This window comes from Salvelinus fontinalis, chromosome 18 (assembly GCF_029448725.1).
Source record: "Salvelinus fontinalis isolate EN_2023a chromosome 18, ASM2944872v1, whole genome shotgun sequence".
Lineage (NCBI taxonomy): Eukaryota > Metazoa > Chordata > Actinopteri > Salmoniformes > Salmonidae > Salvelinus > Salvelinus fontinalis.
The window spans coordinates 41,963,141-41,976,748 of NC_074682.1; the positions used below are offsets into that span (position 1 = coordinate 41,963,141).

Consider the following 13,608-nt stretch of genomic DNA (forward strand, 5'->3'; position numbering starts at 1 on the left):
TAGTTTTTTTACTGTTTTTATTGTTGCTGGAGGCTCTAATACAATATGAATCATTAGCTTACAAAATAAGAACAAAATACAACAAAAAAGATTCCCCCCAAAACAGAAACGGTCAAAAGCTTCCTTCAAGACGCAAAAAGACAAAACTGTGACCCCCAACATAGACCAGGTGAAAGGGAGAAAGAGAGACAGAGGTATGCAAATCGTCACATTATACACAGTGTAAGAGGGGGACTTAATGACATGGGTATACACAGTGAACTTAACAGTCCCTCCCCATGTTTTAGAGGTCTACAGCTCCATCCCGGGATCCAATGCTTTCAGACTCACAACGCATGCGGGTAAGAGTGGGACGAAGGTCAAACCATTAACCAATCCTTACAATACATAATATCTAGGGCCACCCTCTCCCATTCCGTTTGCCATTACATCACCCAGAAAAATGACAGTTATATTGACAGTTATATTTCAAGAAAGGTGGTGGCACAGACACTGATATAATGGGTACAAGAAAGAAAACGTTGGTGGAAATGAATGACGATTTGTTAGCCCAGCCAAGCCTAGCTACAGTACAGTCTGTATCTGACTCTGTCCCCTAACCAGAGGATAGGGGAGAAGCTGATGTCACTCATTCAAAACAGACCCAGCTGTGACAGAGCTATATGGATTATAAACATTGTGGTAAAACTGTAAGATTATCATTAACCTTAAGAATACTATCATAATATTCATAACATGAGAAAGACAGAGAGAGAGACAGGGTGGGTGAATGGCTTGATAGCGAATGGGATGCCTCAAAACAATGCGTGAAAATAAACAAAAACACAAAAGGCTAAGCATTTTCTCCTTTTTGTTTTTTCCACAAATGAACAACAGTGCAGCACTGAAACAGGCATGGAAGGAGAGACGTACAAACAGAAACAGAAAAAAGATGGTTGGAGTAAGGTGGAGATAGTGCGAGGGGAACAGAGAGAAAGAGGAAAATAAAATAAAAAATAGCATCTCTAGCTTTGCTGTTTGCGTTTAAGCGCCTCCATCAGGTCGTTCTTCAGAGCCTCCTGCTTCGACTTGTCAGCCAGGGTCTGAACACTCCTGTCAGGGAAGAGGGAGTGAGACAGATTAAATATACACTAGATTCCAAATCAACCTGTAACACCGACTCCCCTAAGCACTCCTGTAGATATTTTTGATAAATAAAAACCTAAGCAATATGATAAAAGCTTCACTCAGCCTCACAGAAGCTAAGGTGAAGCAAGTACCATAAAACATTACAATAATTTCAGATATACAGGAGTGCCAAGGGAATAGGGGCCTATTTGGAACTCAATTAATAGATGCAGTAAAAGTGAATTTGTGAGAAAGCAAATAAGATGGGTAGATAGAAGACAAATAGGTAGAGATATAGAGCCAATTCATTTTTAAACAACAAGTTGTGAGGATATCACATTGTCTCCAACTCTCACTGTAGAGAGAAGATGGCTGGGTTAATACACTCCAGACACTTAGGTGCAATCAACATTAAATGTTTAGTCAGGTAAGTTTATCATCTAGGACTCTTCCTCATGCAGTTGGTTGTCTCAAACTGCATGTTGGCACGGTTGGCTTAGCTGCAACAAACGCTCCTTGAGAAACAATGTCAGCGTGTTGCAACTTTCTGGGAAACCACTCAATCACACAAACACCATGCCACACATGCAAGCGCGCACACACATTTCTCCAACGCCACAGACACACAGCCTGTTGTCCCATGCCAGACGATACCTCTGGCCTTAGTCAATGAAGATCTGGCGCTGGGTAAGGACCTGAGACAGCTCCTTCTGGAGCTGCCGGTACTTTTGGTTATCAGGCAGAGAGTCAATAGATCTGGACCACAGTGGAGAGGAGGGGGAGAGGAGAAAAGGAGAAGAAGAGGGACAGGCAGACAGACGAGGGACGAGTGGGCATAGAGAAGAGAGTGGGCAGGGGAAGGAGGAGGGAAATGGAAGCAAATAAACAAGGTTGAAAAATGTAGAACTGAAAAACAGACAATGACATGGGAAGCAGATAACACAATATGGCAGAAAGAATTAGGAAAAATCCCAGTCAACAGATGAGCTGTAGTAGCCAAGGTTAAAAACAGGCGTGTGGCTGAAAGAGGCCTAACTAGAAATGCAGTAGGAGACTGCAGGAGCCCATTAGTACCCGTCTTTGACGTGGATGTCAGGTGTGCTGAGACTTGGAGCATCTGCAGCAGAATATAGTGACTTTATATCAATGTGACAAGTGTGTGTGTCCGCACTCACGTACCTTAAACCATTGACGATGTCCTTGGTCTTCCCAAAGTAGATCTCGTTGAGAGTGGAGCGAATCTTATTCTCCATATCCTGAGGTTAGAAAAATGAATTGACATAACACTAATCTTGTGATATCCATATCAATAGACAGTGCCTTCAGAAATGTTTTATACTCCTTGACCTATTGCACATTTTGTTATAACAGCCTGAATTCAAAATTGATTATTTTTGATCACCCATCAGCACACAATACCCCATAACGACAAAGTGAAAACATGTTTTTAGGATTTGTTGCTAATGTATACAGTTACACACACACACGCACATGGTGGTTTACATGGATTCCTTAGCTGAAATAATGCTAAAGTAACCCCATGTAAACCAATACAGTAATATAATTTCTCACACATTGAAAATGAAATGCAGATATCTAGTTCACATAACTATTCACACCCCTTGATGGCGATTACAACTTTCATCATGGATATGTCTATCAGGGTTGCATTTTTCCTTGTAGATTTTCTCAAGCTCTGTTAAATTAGATGGGATTCAAGTCTGGACTTTGTTTGGGCCACTCAAGGACTTTCACATTCTTGTTCTGAAGCCATGCCCTTACCAGTCTCCCAGTCCCTGCTGCTGAAAAGCATCCCCATAGCATGATGCTGCCACCACCATGCTTCATGGTAGGGATAGTGTTAGATAGGTGATGAGCTGTGCTTGGGTTTCTGCGACAGAGCACTTTGTATTCAGGCCAAAGAGTTCAATTTTTGTCTCATCAGACCACAGAATGTTTTGCCTGTGATCCGAGTCTTTCACATGTCTTTTTCGAACTCAGGGCGTGCTGTCATGTGCCATTTTCTTAGGAGTGGCTTCCGTCTGGCCACTCTCCCATAAACCCCAGATTGGTGAAGTGCTGTAGAGACTTGTTCTTCTGGCAGGTTCTCCCATCTCAGCCAAGGAACTCTGTTGTTCTGTCAGAGTGGTCATTGGGTTCTTGGTCACCTCCCTGTCCGGTTGCTCAGCTTGGTAGGACGGCCACCTCTAGGCAGAGTCTGGGTAGTTCCATATTTTATTGCATTTCCCAAAATGCAATTTTTTTGCAATTCTAGAAATTGTTTTATACCCTTCCCCAGATATATGCTTCATCACAATCTGAGATCTACGGACAGTTCCTTTGACTTCATAGTAAGGTTGCTGCTCTGACACGCACTGTCAACTGTGGGACCTAATATAGACAGGTGTTTCTTTCTAACTCATGTCCAAACAATTGAATTGGTCATAGGTGGACTCCAATGAAGTTGAAATCTCAAGGACGATCAAAAGAAATTGACCTCAATTTGGAGTGTCATAGCAAAAGGGTGTGAATACTTGTGTAAATGATACTTCTGTGTTTCATTTTCTATACAGTATGTCAGTGAGTGTGCATAAGTGAGTCTGCATGCATATAGTAGATGTAGTTCTACCCACCTCCACCAGGCGGCCGATGTTGGCAATATGTGGGGAAGACTCTCCAACTGTCTCGTCTTTCTCCATCTGGAAGAGAGAGATGAGGGTATTGTACAGTCCAACAGTGGAAATATGTTGCAACAAGTAAACCAAGAGACAGATTACAAAACAAGACAGATTACGAGAGCATGTACACCCCCCCCCCCCCACACACACACACACCCGTTCCTCCCTCCCACCCACATCCTCTCACACACACAGTTGTATGCAAGTACCTGTCTTGTCAGACTGCCACCCAGGTTCATGGTTCCAGACCCAGTCTTGGTCGTCTGGAGCCACAGCATAACGGTGGAGGTGAGTTTGTAGTGAGCGGTCCGTCCGCTGGATTTCTCCTGCACCTCCACCACATGGATGGAGTCCCAGCAGCCTTTGATCTTCTTGGAGCCGTCTCCAGCCTTCTTGATGAGGATGACCCCAGCAAAGCCATGATCCAAGTCCCACAGATACACAGATGATACGCCACCCTCAAAGTACCTGACAACACAATACATATATTTAAAAAAAAAATTGAACCTTTATTTAACTAGGCAAGTCAGTTAAGAACAAATTCTTATCTACAATGACGGTCTAGGAACAGTGGGTTAACTGCCTTGTTCAGAGGCAGAACGACAGATATTTACCTTGTCAGCTCGGGGATTCTATCTAGCAATCTTTCGGTTACTGGCCCAACGCTCTAACCTCTAGGCTACCTGTCTCCTCTTAGGAGGGCTTGGATATTTATGATAAGACTCATTGGTGGTATTACCAGGTTATTTATTTTCGTCATAGACATGGCATAGCCAATGAGAATTGAGGATCCAAACGACCCACTTTATAATAACAGTATAAATGGTATTACTGTGGTGTAACGATACTCTAAAGTGTCAATAATGAGTCCGTCTGTTCCTTTCACATTCTGACTTGGTCATACCAACGGCATACTGGTACTCACAGGTCTCTATACTGGTCAAAGGCATTGTTGGCTTCCACCTCTAGTTTGCGCAGGCGGGCAGATGGCATGGCACCATCGTCGATGGGTGGCTCATACTTATTACTCCATGGGGATCTGAGAAACAAGAATGAGCAAGAGAAAATCCAAAATCAATCCTTATGACCAAACGGATGCCCATCATTTGTGTGTGGTCAAATGTTCATGTATGACAAACAAATAATTGTAATGACATTAATTTTTACCAGGCATGGTTTCTGAGGAGATGGATATGTGGGAAGGGAAGTAAGGTAGAGATAAAGGAGGAGCTGCAGGTTGTCAGTCCTACCTGTAGGAGTCACCGTCTCTGTTGTAGTCACAGAGCAGGTAGTCTTTCCCCACCACCTTGTCCCGGGCGATCTTCAGAGGCTGGTCCACAGAGGAGAGTAGGTCCTCACACAGACTGGGCACCTGGACACAGACAGAGAAAGTTCTTGCGACATGTTCCAACAACACACTTGATACTATTCGACATGCTCACACACACTTTCATTGACGAACTTACACGCAGACCTTCTCGCAAACTTAGTGCCATCAGGAAGTATTCACACCACTTGACTTTTGAAATTTTTTGTTTTGTTCGGCATTTCAAATTTATTAAATTGAGATTGTCTCACTGGCCTACACAGAATACTCCATAATGTCAAAGTGGAATTGTTTTACAAAATGTTGAAAAATTTATTATGAAAAGCTGAAATGGCTTGAGTCAATAAGTACTCACTGCCATAACAAAGGGGTTAAGTTCAGGAGTAAACATTTGCTTAACAAGTCACATATTACATTGAGTGGACTCATTGGTGCAATAAGTGTTTAACTTGATTTCTGAATAACAACCTCATCTCTGTACCCCACACATTCAATTATCTTTAAGGTCCCTCAGTCAAGCAGTGAATTTCAAAAACAGATTCAACCTCAAAAGCCAGTGTCTCAAAAAAAGGTAACCTATTGTAAAAAAAAAAAAAGCTGATTTTGAATATCCCTTTGAGCATGGGAAGTTATTACACTTTGGATGGTGTTTCAACACACCCATTCACTACAACGATACAGGTGTCTTTCCTAACTCAGTTGCCAGAGAGGAAGAAAACCGATCTGGGATTTCACCACGAGGCCAATGGTGACTAAAACAGTTACAGAGTTTAATGGCTGTGATAGGAGATAACTGAGGATGGATCTGCAGTTCCTACTGGTCAATGTTTTCAGGCTGGTTGTATTGGTGCTAGCTAGGTACCAAGCTAAAGATAGCTACCCCAGAAGAAGTGGTCGAACAAATGATGCTTTATTACAAACACGGTTTCGTAAACATCGTTCGTGGCCGGTGTTTGCCGACTTTTTTGTACAGCTTTGACAGTGTTCCTGTATCTTTTTTTGACACGCAAAGACCCAAACGGCATCCCATAGTATGCATGTTGTGAAGCTAAAAGCAGTGTAACTCCAGTAGGTAACATCTGAAAAATAGCGCACTTGGTAGAGTATACAGGTGCTCGACCAGTCGGCGAACACCCTCGACAGAGAACGGTTGATTGTCCTTGACAATGAATTCCATTATCTTGGCTTTAATGGATTTCGCCTTTGAGTTGTCTCGCTGAAATTCTGACTCTTTCAAAATGACTGCTTGACTTGTTGACTGCTTGATACACACAGCAGACATTGTGTGGGCTAGGTTAGGAATGATGTGTAGCGCAAAATCTTACGTGGCACTATTACACCATGTACCTACGTTATATAGGTATGCACGGTAGCTTTGACATCGGTTTTTAACATCTGTGTTAAACTAGACATTGATACCGATGTTGGCATTTTTAGCTAATATCGTCCGATTCCGAAATATGTTCACAAATATATTGTGCATCCCTAATGTGTTTGCTTATAATCAGCAAGAACTAGTTTTTTGGGGATAAAAATAAATGGAATGGAGCTAAGCACAGGCTAAATCCTAGAGGAAAAACCTGGTTCAGTCTGCTTTCCAACAGACACTGGGAGACAAATTCACCTTTTAGCAGGACAATAACCTAAAACAAGGCCAAATTTACACGAGTTGCTAACCAAGACGACATTGAATGTTCCTGAGTGGCCTAAATAGAATTGAATAATAATAAATAAAAATCAGCAAAAATATAACTTGAAAATAGCTGTCTAGCAATGATCAACAAACAACTTGAAGAATAAAAAAATATTTAAAAAATAAAGTGCAAATATTGTCCAATCCAGGTGGGCAAAGCTCTTAAAAAACCCAGGAAGACTCACAGCTATAACTCAGGGATGTGAATAATTATGTAAATTAGATTATTTCCTTTTATTTTATTTAAAAAAACGTGTTTTCACTTTGTCATTAGGGGGTATTGTATGTGTGTGTGTGTGTGTGTGTAACAACAAAATGTGAAATAAGTCAAGAGGTAAAAATACTTTGAAGGCAGTGTACATGAACAGTCAAATGTTCTCCAAAACACTTTCAAAAAATAAGGTCTCTTAAGTTCACTCAGTGATTTTTTAAAGCATACTGTACAATTTTATACACAGTGTATTTGAACAGGTACCATAGTAACTTACGAACAACAGATGTCAAATACAGCCTATATGATTTGGAACCGATCAATTTGTCCCCCCCCCCCCCCCCCCCCCCCCCCCCCCCCCCCCCCCCCCCACCAACCCACAAATGCTCTGACGAATGCCTTGAGGCCGGTACGTAAAGCTTATTAAAGAGCAGTGAAACTATCAAGAGCAGTGTGCGGGTTTCTTCTTTTTTCCTCAGCCCATCAACCCACTCTACAAGCACATTTAAAGACAGAGAGCAATGACTCACATACTTTGAGTCTTTAAATTTAATCTAAAATATATTTTGTGAAAACCGGTATGGATCGACAGATTTGAATTTTTACAATATCGTCTAGAGTATAACGACATTTTAATACAGTGCTAAATTAAATGAAAAGTTGGACAACTTCACATTCAGTATTGTCATAGTTTGGTTGAGTATAAAACCATCTGAATGGAGAAAGCCTATTAAAATCACTTACAATTCATTTGTTGCCATTCAAGGGTGATACACTACATATAGAAACACAGGTCTCGACATGAACACTTGTCCGGGACAAGTAAAAGAAACTGACGGACAAGAAGAATATAGATTTAATAAAATTCACAATATCAAACAATTACTCCAATCAGAATTGGATCAGAGCAGCAAACATTGGAATAATATTCAAATCTATTTTTTATGTACATAAATAAAAAAGCCTACATGTGAAAGTGTAGGAGATATGCATTTTGGCTACAGCCTCATGTCCGAACCAATGCTGACATGAGGGAAGGACCAGAAAATGTAGCCAAACTTTAAAGAGACTTTTAATTGACAAATACACTGAGTATACCAAACATTAGGAACACCTTCCTATTATTGAGTTGCACCCCCCTTTGCCTTCAGAACATCCTCAATTCGTCAGGGCATGGACTCTACAAAGTGTCAAAAGCATTCCACAGGGATGCTGGTCCATGCTGACTCCAATGCTTCCCACAGTTCTGTCAAGTTGGCTGGATGTCCTTTGGGTGGTGGACCATTCTTGATTCGCACAGGAAACTGTGTGCCTGGATACAGCTCTTAGCCATGGTATAATGGCCATTTACCAGAAACCCGAGGTCCCCTTTGCTATTAGAAACGGGTTACCAACGTAATTAGAGCAGTAGAAATAAAATGTTTTGTCATACCCGTGGTATATATATATGACCACGGCTTTCAGATATACGGCTTTCAGCCAATCAGCATTCAGGGCTTGAACCACCCAGTTTATCGGGCTCCCGAGTGGCGCAGCGGTCCAAGGCACTGCATCTCAGTGCTAGAGGGATCACTACATTCCCTGGTTCGATTCCAGGCCATCACAACCAGCCGTGATTGGGAGTCCCATAGGGCGGCGCACAATTGGCCCAGCATCGTCCGGGTTTGGTTGGAGTAGGCCGTCATTGTAAATAAGAAGGCGGTGGCCCGTTCCTGTAGGTTCATGCTCTACAACATCCGCAGAGTACGACCCTGCCTCACACAGGAAGCGGCGCAGGTCCTAATCCAGGCACTTGTCATCTCCCGTCTGGATTACTGCAACTCGCTGTTGGCTGGCCTCCCTGCCTGTGCCATTAAACCCCTACAACTCATCCAGAACGCCGCAGCCCGTCTGGTGTTCAACCTTCCCAAGTTCTCTCACGTCACCCCGCTCCTCCGCTCTCTCCACTGGCTTCCAGTTGAAGCTCGCATCTGCTACAAGACCATGGTGCTTGCCTACGGAGCTGTGAGGGGAACGGCACCTCAGTACCTTCAGGCTCTGATCAGGCCCTACACCCAAACAAGGGCACTGCGTTCATCCACCTCTGGCCTGCTCGCCTCCCTACCACTGAGGAAGTACAGTTCCCGCTCAGCCCAGTCAAAACTGTTCGCTGCTCTGGCACCCCAATGGTGGAACAAACTCCCTCACGACGCCAGGACAGCGGAGTCAATCACCACCTTCCGGAGACACCTGAAACCCCACCTCTTTAAGGAATACCTAGGATAGGATAAAGTAATCCTTCTGACCCCCCCCCCCCCCCTTAAAAGATTTAGATGCACTATTGTAAAGTGGCTGTTCCACTGGATATCTTAAGGTGAATGCACCAATTTGTAAGTCGCTCTGGATAAGAGCGTCTGCTAAATGACTTAACTTCTTATGGCTGCAAGGGGCAGCACTGAGTAACCTGAAAAGAGGTGGCCATTTCAAACGGCCTCCTACTCAATTCTTGCTCGTACAATATGCATATTATCATTACTATTGGATAGAAAACACTCTCTAGTTTCTTAAACCGTTTGAATTATTTCTCTAAGTGAACCAGAACTCTTTCTGCAGCCCATTTCCTATCCGGAAGTGAGATTTCCAAATGCGAGGTCTTTTTTCAAGAGCTTGTCTATAAAAGGGCATGTCACTTGGGACCATAGAAACACGTCATACGCCTTCCCCTGGGTGTCATGCGGAAGTGAGAGCAGAAAGGACCAGAATATCTCGTTCAGGGATTGCATACAGCCTCTTGGAGTGAGAGGTCCGCCATAAAAAAAATTCTCGAAGGCGCGAAGTTGGACCTAGTATTGCCTCCTGGAAAACCGTCGTTATAGGTGAATATAATCTCCGGCTTCGATTTTACTTGGTACATGTCACAATATCATCCTAAAGTATGTTTTTTCAATATAGTTAAATTACATTATTGAAATTTATTCGGGACTTTAGACGTGATGCGTTGGAAATGTTTTTTTCAAGAAGGAGAGGTTAGCGCCGCACGGCCAGTGTGCTCGCTAATTCAAGAGGGAAATAGTTTGTTCTGGATCCAAACAAAGACCGTTCTGGACAATGGACCCCTTTACAACATTCTGATGGAAGATCAACAAAGATAAGGACCCAATTTGGGATGCTATTTCATATATCTGTCGAGCTGTGCTATCGCTATCGATTACTTGGAATCAATGCTGTTGTGTGTTAGCCATTGCAGTAAGCTAATATAACGATATATTGTGTTTGCTGTAAAACACTTTAAAAAAATCGGAAATATTGTCTGTATTCACAAGATCTTTGTCTTTCATTTTGCTATACACCATATATTTTTCTGAAATGTTTTATGATGAGTAATTAGGTAGTTGACGTTGGTGTCTGTATTTACTCTGGCTACTCCCGTGCTATTTCTGACTGTAGCTATGATGGTAGCATCAATATAAAACTGATTTATAGCTCAAATATGCACATTTTCGAACAAAATATAGATTTATTGTGTAACATGTTATAGGACTGTCATCTAAGGAAGTTGTTTCTAGGTCTGTTTGGTTGGATCTTGGTTAGTTAGGTTGGCTTTGTGCATGCTACCTGTGCTGTGAAAAATGTCTGTCCTCTTTTGTATTTGGTGGTGAACTAACATAAATATACGTGGTGTTTTTGCTGTAAAACATTTTAAAAATCGGACACGTTGGCTGGATTAACAAGATGTTTATCTTTCAAATGCTGTATTGGACTTGTTAATGTGTGAAAGTTAAATATTAAAAAAAATAGATTTTGAATTTCGCGCCCTGCACCTGAGCTGGATGTTGTCATAAGTGTACCGGTGTCGGGCTGCAGCCATAACAGGTTTTAAATGTAAATGTAAGAAATTGTTCTTTATTTAACTAAGTTAACCAAGTTAAGGTTCAATTAAAATATATACACTACCGTTCAAAAGTTTGGGGTCACTTAGAAATGTCCTTGATTGAAAGAAAAGCAAATTTGTCCATTAAAATAACATCAAATTGATGAAAAATACAGTGCAGACATTGTTAATGTTGTAAATGACTATTGTAGCTGGAAAAGGCAGATTCTTATGGAATATCTACATATGCGTACAGAGGTCCATTGTCAGAAACCATCACTCCTGTGTTCCAATGGAACGTTGAATTAGCTAATCCAAGTTTATCATTTTAAAAAGGCTAATTGATCATTAGAAAACCTTTTTGCAATTGTGTTTGCACAGCTGAAAACTGCTCTGATTAAAGAAGCAATAAAACTGGCCTTCTTTAGACTAGTTGAGTATCTGGAGCATCAGCATTTGTAGGTTTGATTACAGGATCAAAATGGCCAGAAACAAAGAACTTTCTTCTGAAACTCGTCAGCCTATTCCTGTTCTGAGAAATGAAGGCAATTCCATGCGAGAAATTGCCAAGAAACTGAAGATCTTGTACAACACTGTGTACTACTCTCTTCACAGAACAGCGCAAACTGTCTCTAACCAGAATAGAAAGAGGAGTGTGAGGCCCCGGTGCACAACTGAGCAAGAGGACAAGTACATTAGGGTCTAGTTTGAGACAGACACCTCAACAGGCAGCTAAATTAAATAGTACCCGCAAAACACAAGGACATTTCTAAGTGATCCCAAACTTTTGAACGGTAGTGTATATACAGTACAGGTCAAAAGTTTTAGAACACCTACTCATTCAAGGGTTTTTCTTTATTTTGACTATTTTCTACATTGTAGAATAATAGTGAAGACATCAACATTTTTTGAAATGACATGGAATCATGTCGTAACCAAAATATTTTATATTTGAGATTCTTCAAAGAGCCACCCTTTGCCTTGACAGTGTTGGAATCGGCTAAACTTTGATCATTGAGATAGGAAATGAAAGAGACTTGGTTGTCAGAAGTTAATGGTTTTATGAAGAAAAACAATGGACATCTGTGGATTAGATGAAGGAATGTGTTGAGGTCAGGAGGCGAGGACAGATTCTCTTAAGGGAGTAATAAAGGTTTGTTATCCTGTTACCCTCTTTATTAGCTTCCTGTGGAGCCATAAAATGTAAGGATTGGAGGAGTGTTTTAAGTAGGATGTATATAACTGAAGAAAGAAATGTTTTGCTGTCTGATTACAGCTGTACAGAACCTTTGGGAATGATTAAACTTTGTTAAAGCTTCGAGAGTTATTTACTCTGAAAAAATAAGAACCTAACAGCTTTGCACACTCTTGGCATTCTCTCAACCAGCTTCACGAGGTAGTCACCTGGAATGCATTTCAATTAACTTCTCTGCGCTACGGATCCCTTTTACGGGATCACTTTCCTAAACAACCGCTAAAATTGCAGGGCGCCAAATGCAAATATATTACTAAAAATATTTATAATCATGCAATCACAAGTGAAATATACCAAAACACAGCTTAGCTTGTTGTTTATCCACCTATTGTGTCAGATTTTGAAAATATATTTTACAACGAAAGAAATCCAAGCTTTTGTGAGTGTAGCTTTCAATGCTACAACAGCTAGCCCCAAATTAGCACGGTCACGAATGTCAGAAAAGCAATACAATTAAATCGCTTACCTTTGATAATCTTCGGATGTTTCCACTCACGAGACTCCCAGTTACACAACAAATGTTATTTTTGTTCGATAAATATTACTTTTATCACAAAAAAAACGCCATTTGGGTTGCGCATTATGTTGAGAAAACCAAAGCCGTGTTCCGTTCGACAAATCCAAAAAAGTATCCGTAATGGTCGTAGAAACATGTCAAATGTTTTTTATAATCAATCCTCAGGTTATTTTTAACAAACATAATCAATAATATTTCAACCGGACCATAACCTACTCATTAAGAGACAAGGTTATGAAAAATCTTGTTCATTTTTCAAAATAAAAGCCTGAAACTATGTCTAAAGCCTGGTTACAGCCTGAGGAAGCAATTGGAAAAGTAATCTGGTTGATACCCCTTTAAAATGGAAGAAAGACGGTCCAGGAAACACAATTTTCTTTTTTTTTTCTCTCTCTTTTTTTTTTTTTTTATAAATATCACTTCCGGGTTATATTTTTATCAGGTCTGCAGAATACGTTCTGTTATACTCACAGACAATATTTTGACAGTTTTGGAAACGGAGTGTTTATCCTAATCTGTAAATTATATGCATATTCTACAATCTGGGCCAGAGAAAATGTCCGTTTACCTTGGGAATGATATTAAAAATAAAAAAATCTGACCCCTAGCGTCAAGAGGTGTGCCTTAAAAAAGTTAATTTGTAGAATTGCTTTCCTTCTTAATGCGTTTGTGCCAATCAGTTGTGTTGTCACAAGTATAAAGAAGATTTGGGTAAAAACCACGTCCGTATTATGGCAAGAACAGCTCAAATAGGCAAAATGAAACGACAGTTCATCAATACTTTAAGACATGAAGGGCAGTCAATACGGAACATTTCAAGAACTACTAAAGTTTCTTCAAGTGCAGTCTCAAAAACAATCAAGCGCTATGATGAAACTGGTTCTCATGAGAACAGCCACAGGAATGGAAGACCCAGAGTTAACTCTGCTGTAAAGGATAAGTTCATTAGAGTTACCAGCTTCAGAAATTG

At 41.0% G+C, this 13,608-nt stretch overlaps 1 protein-coding gene across 2 annotated transcripts in view; it reads right to left on the reverse strand.

Annotated features, from left to right (window-relative positions):
• Positions 1–13,608, reverse strand: part of LOC129815567 (F-actin-capping protein subunit beta isoforms 1 and 2) — a 30,726-nt gene continuing 17,118 nt past the window's right edge. Inside the window, exons 3-9 of one of the 2 annotated variants that reach the window (XM_055869502.1) lie at positions 5,036–5,157; positions 4,711–4,824; positions 3,995–4,253; positions 3,741–3,806; positions 2,287–2,363; positions 1,762–1,863; positions 1,005–1,092 (exon numbers count right to left, since the gene is read on the reverse strand). In XM_055869502.1, coding sequence (XP_055725477.1) covers positions 1,770–1,863; positions 2,287–2,363; positions 3,741–3,806; positions 3,995–4,253; positions 4,711–4,824; positions 5,036–5,157 — 732 coding nt within the window. In that variant the 3' untranslated portion in view covers positions 1,005–1,092; positions 1,762–1,769. Of the gene's footprint in view, positions 1,093–1,761; positions 1,864–2,286; positions 2,364–3,740; positions 3,807–3,994; positions 4,254–4,710; positions 4,825–5,035; positions 5,158–13,608 lie in introns of both variants that reach the window. The other variant, XM_055869503.1, reaches the window with a different exon arrangement.